The 9391-nt window shown below is 33.6% G+C and overlaps 2 protein-coding genes across 3 annotated transcripts; one reads left to right on the top strand and one right to left on the bottom strand.

Annotated features, from left to right (window-relative positions):
* Positions 1-3564: 3564 nt before the first annotated feature.
* Positions 3565-4272, bottom strand: LOC149576248 (F-box/kelch-repeat protein SKIP20-like). The gene has a single exon (XM_089794113.1). The coding sequence runs from the start codon at positions 4270-4272 to the stop codon at positions 3565-3567; it is 708 nt and encodes a 235-aa protein (XP_089650239.1).
* A 1368-nt stretch (positions 4273-5640) lies between these two features.
* On the top strand, positions 5641-9062 carry LOC149576247 (uncharacterized). Of its 2 annotated transcripts, XM_089816710.1 has the most exons (2): positions 5641-5834; positions 6223-9062. In XM_089816710.1, the coding sequence occupies exon 2, from the start codon at positions 6302-6304 to the stop codon at positions 8459-8461; it is 2160 nt and encodes a 719-aa protein (XP_089672836.1). In that variant the 5' UTR covers positions 5641-5834; positions 6223-6301; the 3' UTR covers positions 8462-9062. The 2 variants fall into 2 exon arrangements, with proteins under 2 accessions (XP_089672836.1, XP_089672834.1); XM_089816708.1 differs by having other exon boundaries at positions 5660-9062.
* Positions 9063-9391: the final 329 nt, after the last annotated feature.

Genomic DNA, 9391 nt, shown 5'->3' with positions numbered 1-9391 from the left:
CGACCTAGCACTGAGAGCCACGACAGTACTAAGGTCAAATTGATAAGATTGATAGGTTGATAGGATTCCAAGGCACTAAAAGCCACAACAATACCTAGGAGTTAGATAAATGGTGATTTATTTGGGATATTTGATACGTTTTGGGTTGATTAGGACTGATTTCGAGTGATTCCGGGTTGATTTGGGGTGATTCCGAGTTGATTTGATATGATTTCGAGTTGATATGAAATTGATGTGAAAGGGGATACAAATGATGAAATATGGTCAATCTGGCCAAAAGATCAAAGTTAATAGAATGAGAAAATGGGACAAATTAGTATGAAGAAGTGATGAAGTTGTAGATGCGAACCATTTTTTAGCGTCTACAAGATGAAACAAACTTAATTAATGTATTAATTAATTTAAATAAAATAATAAAATAACTTATCAAAAAAAATTTTAAAAAAAATAAAAATGAATTGGTTGCATGGAGTTGCTACATTTTTTAATGTATGACCAAAATATAATATAATCATTAAGTGTTTATTATATATATTTTTAGTTTAATTAATTTTTAAAATAATAATTTAAATAATAGTTTAAAACAATTAAAATAAATATAATAACTAATTTATATCAAATAAAATATTTAATTAATTGATTTCAGTATAAAAAATAATTTAAATAAACTAATTTAGTAGAATTTATATCATATAATTGATTTAAATCAATAAAAGTTAAATTAATTAATTTTTTGAAATAAATCTTCAAAATGCAAGAATTAATTTTCATTTAATCAAAATTTAATAAATAAAATTAAAACTTAAACTTTTAAGCGATTGGTCGTCCGCATGTGACCATGGATGGTCACTAGTGGTCTGATCGAATCTGTTATGGCTAGAACTATTTTGACTGGAACTACCTATGTGCCATTTGATGTGTAATTCCTTCGAGCATTTTTGCAATTCTGGAATACCTTGGACTTCATAGGCCTATTTGAACATCAAAATTAGGGTTTCAGAATTATTTTTAATCACTGGATAGAGCTCAAAGTCATAATTATGCACATATAATTTTTTTAAAAATAGTGAGTACATATCATTTACAATAATTAAAAATTATAGCAAGTAGGTATTTCAACGTTAAAAATGATGTGCATTCAAAAAAAGATAGAAAAAATAGTAGATGACAATGAAAACAATTAAAAATTGTCACTTGTAGAGGGAAGAGTCTTCTTTGACAATATATAACTTGTTTATTGGTTAGCATAGATTTTCTATGGAAAAGATGGTGGTAATCGTAAATAGTTAGATTCTGAAAGTCAAAGTTGGAATAGCTATAATAGGTAAAATATACAACATTTTCAAATCTTTCTTTTTGATAGTTCTAGCTACATATGTCATCTAAAACATACTTTAAAATTAGATGCAAACACATTTATTTACGTTTATTATTGTGATGGAAACTATAACACTTGATTTGGAGTAATTTTTAGAAAATCAAAAAAGGCCTTAGAATTTTTTTTTAAAATACTATCTTTATTTTTGTATCTTTTTTTAAAATAACAGACATAAACTTCATTCATTTATATACACTTCATCAATTTACACCATCTTAAAATTCAAAACAGAAATATCACTTTTACATGGTTGGAGTTTGACACTTATTTTGTTGTTAGTCTTTTCCTTTTTAAAAGGGTGACACATGTTTTTTATATTGCATATCCCCACAACCACCCACATTATGAAGCAGACTAGCCTCTTCAAAATAATTTAAATTTTATGATATCATAATTTTATAAGCAATTTAATTGTATAAAAACCACTACAATTTAACATTTCAAATAAGTTTTGAAAAAAAAAATTGAATTCAAATAATATAATTGGCATAATTATAGTTATTTCAATTAGATAATATTATTAAATATGTTTTATAAATATTAAATTTATAATTTTTCAATATAAAATCTATCTAAATTCTTTAACAATATTATATAATTTATTATTTATATTAAATAATAAAATAATACATTTTTTTTTTCAAATTTAAACAAATCGTTAATGGCCCTTGATCTATTGGTGAAATTGAAAGGCTCACATAGAGCTCACGAGAGATCAATTGTTGCCAAATGCAATGCCATCAACTTCTGAAAAGAATGCAGCCTGGATCATGCCCCTAAGAGAATGAATACCCTCAATCCTTGATTATTTAATCTATTCTTCCATAACAATATTTATAAAAATATCCTTTTACTAAATTTACTTGTACAAACTGTAATAGAGTTCTTTCTACACATCGACGGGAACCTTAGTGGTAGAATTGCTGTGTGAATTGGGGATTAATTATGTGTAGACAATAATTTTTATTCAAAATGTTCTTATCTTGTGAACTGTCCGCTCTAAAAAAATCAACTATTTAACACTGTTAGTCTAGGAATTAAACTTAATATGTGTGAGATGTTCAAGCCGTTTCATTCAAACCAGCAAACATCCCTAATAAAATACCAACAATGTAAATGAAACCGAGAAAATCGAATGGGGGAATTTGCAGGAAATATACTTCAAAACCCTATCAGAGAAATTCAAGCGAACCAAAATCAATCTCCATGTAACTCTGTTTCTGTAAATAGAGAAAAAGCAAAAAAATTACATATATTGAAATGATTTGATTCAGAGATGTGACAGTCATACTTTTATGTCCCAGAAATATTAAATTTGACCAAACTAGTAAAGCAAGACATCTACATACTCAGATGTGGCACCCGCTTACAAAGAGGAAGTCTAAGGTGACTATGCACACTGCACAATATCAAAAGCAAGTTGAGGGAAAAAAAACACAATCTAACAATCAAACAATCAATTTGAAGGAAAAAAGAAAAGCCCAATCAAATAATGATGGTGGCCACAGATTCGATCTTGCTGTGGAACAAGCATGGAGGCATCTCAACAGAAATCCATCTCCCTGTGTTCACAAATTCATCTTCCCCAACCAAACGGGGCCTAAATAACCACATGTTTGAAAGTCATAGTTCAACACACTAAGCATAATAGTACAACTTGATTAAATTGTAAAGCGAGTTTAAACATCAGATCATGCCACACGGGGCTAAAGTCTTAGTTGAAACTAATATTAGCAAAATCGTTAAAACCAAAATCAACAAAATAACCAAACGCTAGCAAACTTATCATTGTGGCAACACATAAGCAACAACACTAATTTCCTTTCCCCAACATTTCAGACAACAAGATGGCTGCCTATTCCTTGTTCAGGGACATAAAGAGTTCCTTTGCATCATACTTCTTAGTTAAGTCGCCACCAGAAGGTTTATCCTACGCTAGACAGAGAGTAGTAGAAGCATGCATATCTTGAGAGAAAAGTTGCATACGTCATTTAGGCAATTGCTTCTGAAAACCATTTTCTTCTTTAGCTTCTTCGTTGACATGTCTAGGCTAATAATTTGGTACTTGAGGGTGTCCACGATACTGCCACCAGTTTTTCCTTTCCCTGGACTACTAACTGCAACATTGCTTAGCTTCAACAAGGTCGACGCTGGAAGGAGATGGGGGTGGGTGTGTGTTGAAGGTATTACATGTACAACACTTTAATGTTTGTGCCCAATTGAATCCCACTCAAGAAAATCCCATCATCCTCAAAAACAACTGCATCAACTCTTTCAAGAGGCTCAGGAAGAACATCAACAATCTTCCACAAATTCTGTGTAGACTCAAATTCTGCCACAACATACCACTGGAAGCAATAAAAACGCCCAAATGCGGCCATAATGGGATGCTCACAATCTTCAACAAACCAGACGTTGGGCAGAGTGGACCAGACTCCTCCTTCTGGATCGAATGTTTGAAGCTCCTCAACAAACAAGCTGAAAACATAGAGCATTCCTTCTATGAAAACAGAGTGGTATAAAGATTGTCTTTGAAGCATGTTGGGAAGAAGCCTCCACTCATCTCTCTCCACATTGTAAACTGCAGTTTGGTTTGTACTTTCCAAAAATGGTCTTCTTCCTGCAACATAAATCTCGCCTTGAGGAGATGCACAGCATGCAAACTCCAAAAAAAATTGTGGGGTGGTCATATCTGCACCTCTTCTCCATTTGAACGATATGAAATCAAAGACCAAAACGTTCCTGTTTGATGATCTCTTGGATCTCCAGCACTTATATAACCCTAGTAAAACCAGTTTATGCTTCACACAAACACACTTGGATAATGAGTAGAGTTTAAATTTGGCAGGGATGGCAGGGAGTCTTTCCCATAACTGGTTAATGGGATCATACATCGTTATGTAGAGATTCTGACAATGCACACTATCGATCAAGCATATGAACTCTTTACACCTCCTACAACTCATTCTCCTTCCATAATACTCTGAATTTTCTAACATTCCCTTCCAATTCTTACATACATCCTTCACTCTTCTGTGAGATGTGTAAGGCACTCTCATCAAGATTTCTTTTGTCAAATCTTCTGAAATTGCACTAAAATACTCCATCATCACCAATTGTACACTGCTTAAATGATTCTCAAAGGATCCAAATTGTTACAACTTCAATGGATCCGACTTCCCAAATATATAGAATTTCTAACACATGACAAGCTTTAAGGATTTTGTTCTAACACATGACAAGCTTTAAGGATTTTTTTCTATATTTGCTCGCTTTTGATAGATAGTTCTAAATATAGAATGGTCATTACTTTCTAATTGTTTTTAATCAACCTTTTATTTTTAGAAATATCAATTGTATAAAGAATCATTTAAAATTTAATTTAATCAATATTTTGTTTTTAGAAATATCAATTGCATAAAACTTTTAAAAATTTATTGTTTTTAAAAAAAAATTAAAAAATAAAAATAAAAATTATACATATATATATATATATATATATATATATATATATATATATATATATATATATATATATATATATATAACTGAAATTATAAAATAATTTGAATAAGTAAGGAAGTGATCTTTTATTTACTATTTGAATAAAAGCCAAGGAAAGAGAAATAAACTGACCGAATATAGATTTAGTGGATAAGTTGGCTAAACTTATTATCATTCAAATCTAATTTAAGTAATACATTATAGAAATATAACATTGAGTAATTTGACTGTAACTTTTTATAACTTACTTAAACTAGCTAACCGTGGTCAAGTAGTACTCCGTTAGTAAATTCAACATTAAAGAAGAATTTATATGAATGTATAAAAAGGGATATCCTCCAAATCTAAATTATAATTGAGAGAATGTTTTAAATTGAGGAATGCCTTTTTTAATATTTTAATTTTTTTTATGAACAATGTAAGATAAAATATTTCCCACCACTACCTATTTTAAATAGATGAAATGTATTAAATAAAAAAAAAATTTAAAAAAATGACTTTTACCTTTTAGAGTTTTTAAAAAAAAATATAAATAAATAAATTTCTAACTTAAAAAATAATAAAATAATAAAAAATTAAAATTAAAATAATTTTAAAATAAATAAAAGTAATTAAAACTAGCTTTTAAACTAAAGTAAAAGCATAACAAATATTTTAAAATAAGAATATCAAAAATTAATTTCAAATCAATTTCTAAATACAACTTCAACCATCGGAAATTAAATATAAGAGAGAAGATAGAATAGAATAGACTTCTATTTTGAATTTAGAATTACGAGGAATTTCCACAAACTAAATCGATGCAAAAATTAACCTAAACAATTTGTGGGTGAACTGAACCTTGAGGCGGGACTGGTAGAGTTGTCCAACATGTCTTTTTGTCTGGACGAACAATTCCTATGTGCGAGGAAAAACTACTGAAGAACATGGATAACGTTTTGTCAATGTAGAGGTAAGGCAATACAGTTTTTCCCTCTTTAAAAATTGTTTTTCTGTAAGTCGGACTATACAGTTTTCTGCTGCGGAGGGTTATATGTGATTATATTCTAAATCTCTATAAACAATACGAAATTTGGAGATCCCCAATAATCGACAAATGTATAGTTCCAGCAGTTTTTCCATTGCCTTCATCAATGGAGACAGGGAATAGATTAGAGGGAGTTAGGGTTAAGGCCAAAAGTTTTAAAGGAGGAAAAGGCAGGGGTAGTTTCTGTTAAAGGGCATGGGCAAATGAAGTGGGTTTCTGAAATATGCTCCTCTTATTCTGGTTTGGAATGCGTTAGTTTACATTCCCGGCTTCTTCGTTCTCATTTTCACCGCACTTGTAATGCTGCTAGCAGCAGAAGCAGCCGTTGCTGCACAGGATGTCGCCTTGCAAGAAGAGGACGAGAAGAAAGAAGAAAATTTTGTACTTGTCAAATGTCAAACATTATATCTGAAAATGTATTGATCCTGTCTGGTGCCATTGATCGTCATTATCCACCTTCTGTCGGGTTTGTCAATGTTCAAGCATGCTTGAACACTCGTGCACACAATTGGAAGAAATCCTGGCAGAAAGTAGAGCCAATTTTAGGTTTCCTGCCTGAGTTTGGGACACCACAGAGAAATTGTGCTTCTAGGGCTGTTTGTTCTGGTCTTGTTTCTACGAAGGGAATGCCAATGTCTAAGCCAGATGGGAGTTGCAGTGAGAAGGAAGATGACGAAATTACTGATAAGAAACAGGGAACTTGTCTGAAGGAGTGTGAAATTGTTGATTTTCGGGAAGTGGAGAGAGTTTCTAAAGTGGTGGAGGAGCTTTTTGCATTGGATAGGAATATGGAAGCAGTTCTTGATCAATGCGGAGTTAATTTGTCCCACTCATTGGTATTCCATGTCTTAAGCAGATTTTCCAATGCCAGGAAGCCTGCTTTGAGGTTTTTCAATTGGGCAGGACAGCAGGCTGGTTTTTCTCACAATTCACTTACTTATAATATGTTAATGAATATCTTGGGAAGGGCAAAACAGTTTGAGACTATGTGTGAGCTAATTGAAGAGATGGGCAAGAAAGGTTCTGCATTAACAACAGATACCTTTGAGATTGCTATAAAATCCTGTGCAGCTGGCAGAGAAATGAAAAAAGCTGTTCAGATGTTTCTTTTGATGGAACGGTACAAATTTGGGGTCAACGTTAACAACTTCAACTTTCTATTGGATGCTTTGGGTCGAGCAAAACTTGCAAAGGAAGCAGAAATGCTATTTGAGAAAATGAGAGATAAGTTTCCTCCAGATGCAAAAACCTACACTGTGCTTCTGTCAGGATGGTGCAAGGCGAAGAATCTATTACAGGCAGGTAAAATTTGGAATGAGATGTTGGATGAAGGATATAAACCAGATCTTGTCACCCACAACATCATGTTGGAAGGCCTTTTTACAGGAAGAAGGAAGGATGAGGCTCTAAAGCTCTTTGACTTAATGAAAAAAAATGGCCCTACTCCTAATACTAGGAGCTACACCATTGTGATTTTTTCCCTTTGTAAATTACACAACATGGGGGATGCCCTGAAGTTCTTTCTTGAAATGCAGGAAAATGGCTGCCCAATAGATGCTGCTGTTTATACTTGTTTGATCACAGGTTACGGCAATGCGGAGAATTTGGACCAATCCTATAAGTTGCTTTTAGAAATGAAAGAGAGAGAGATCCCTCATGACTGCCAGACCTACAATGCTCTAATCAAAGTCACGGTGGATCTATATAGACCAGATGAAGCTGCTAAACTCTATGATGAGATGATACAATGTGACTTCAAACCCACCATTCACACCTACAACATGCTTATGAAATTATATTTCAGGGCAAGGAAATTTGAAAAGGGCTTTGATATATGGAAACAGATGGCTCAGAATGGGTGCAGTCCTGATGTCAATTCGTACACTGTGCTTATTGGAGGACTTTTTAGGGAAGGCAGATCGCAGGAGGCATGCACCTACATTGAAAGAATGGTTGAGAAGGGCATGAAGGCTCCTCGTTTCAGTTATGATAAATTCCTTGCTGATTTTTCACAAGCAGGCAGGCATTATATATTTGAGCAACTTGGAGAACAGATGACACAAACAGGGAAGTTGGATGTTGCAGATGTGTTTGTTAAGTTCTCACAGAAACTGGAAATGAAAACCAAGAAAGCGAACAGAAGGCAAACCACTCCTGTTGGGCTGCAGTCTAGTAGTGAGTTTGGGTGCTTCTCAAGACAGCAAATTACCAAGAAAGCCAACATAAGACATGTCACTCCTGTTGGGCAGCAATCTAGTGGTGAGTTTGGGCATTTCTCAAGACAGCAAAAAACCAAGAAAGCCAACATAAGAAATGTCACTCCTGCTGAGCTGCAGTCTAGTGGTAAGTTTGGGCGCTTCCCGAGACAGCAAAAAACCAAGGAAGCCAACAGAAGACATGTCATTCCTGTTGAGCTGCAGTCTAGTGGTAAGTTTGGGCGCTTCCCGAGACAGCAAAAAACCAAGGAAGCCAACAGAAGACATGCCACTCCTGTTGGGCTGTGGTCTAGTGGTGAGTTTGGGCGTTTCCCAAGACGGCAACCTAGATTCTAATTCTTGCAAGTGTATCTGTGTGTAAATGCAGCTGTTTGAGTTGGGGATATTGTGAGTGGAGGACTGCTCCAACAAGCTCTGTTTTCACTTAGCCTTCTCTAACAAAGGGAGATGTGTTACAGGGAAATTATCAGTTAGGTTAATGCCATAGAACTTTGGTACCAAAATATCAAATACACATTATTGCCAAAGCATTGTCTCCCCCTTCCCCCGAGATAGGCACCGACATCTGGACAAATGCACAATACTTTTACCTCAATTCTGTCATGTTTGTAATCCAATATTTGGTTTGATCATAAATAAATGATCAATGAAAGAAGCTATGAAACAATTGGGTTGAATGTTGCATTCATTACAGTTATGGGAAACAACTGGGGCTGTGTCACTACTGTTGTTTAGTGATGGCATAGCCATTAAATTGTAGCCCTTTGACGTTATAAGTCAATAATTTGGTTACATAGAAGTTTCAAATATTCATCTTACTGGGTTGAGTGAGTGCAGTGCGTACAGAATCAGAAGTGCAATTTGACTGTGTATTGAGACAGTAACGATGTAAAATACAGTCACTTACAGGAATAATAATGGAATCTTGTTTATATTATCAGCTATGTAATTAGTAGGCAATACAATATGAGGATTCTTTCTCTGTTTGTTAAGAACGGTGGTAAAAGTTAGAAGGTGCAGGAATTGTATTGTGAATGTAAGTCCTCAATGAGATGCAGCTTCTTCATGTGTATGAAGAGACTTCTACTGTTTTGTAGACATGTTGATTCATTCTTGGATGCTTTTTAAAATCAGTTTTGGTTAGCCCTGCTAACTTTGGGAGATTGTGAGAGTTGGAATTGTGGAGAGATCTGTAATTACTAATAAACATCTGAAATCCTGTCAAAGTGTCTGTTTCATTAAACTCAGCTGGATACTCTTTCTGGG

The sequence above is a fragment of the Cupressus sempervirens genome, chromosome 1, assembly GCF_028749045.1.
Source record: "Cupressus sempervirens isolate cs-2001-9-10 chromosome 1, ASM2874904v1, whole genome shotgun sequence".
NCBI classification, from domain to species: Eukaryota; Viridiplantae; Streptophyta; class Pinopsida; order Cupressales; family Cupressaceae; genus Cupressus; species Cupressus sempervirens.
Note: the sequence above shows the minus strand (reverse complement) of the source record. Positions and strands in the feature narration are given on the sequence as shown.

What these genes read in the sequence shown, in the direction of transcription:
- LOC149576247 (XM_089816708.1), top strand. Translation starts at nt 6,113, where the DNA reads ATGAAGTGGGTTTCTGAAATATGCTCCTCTTATTCTGGTTTGGAATGC.
- LOC149576248 (XM_089794113.1), bottom strand. Translation starts at nt 4,272, where the DNA reads ATGTATGATCCCATTAACCAGTTATGGGAAAGACTCCCTGCCATCCCT.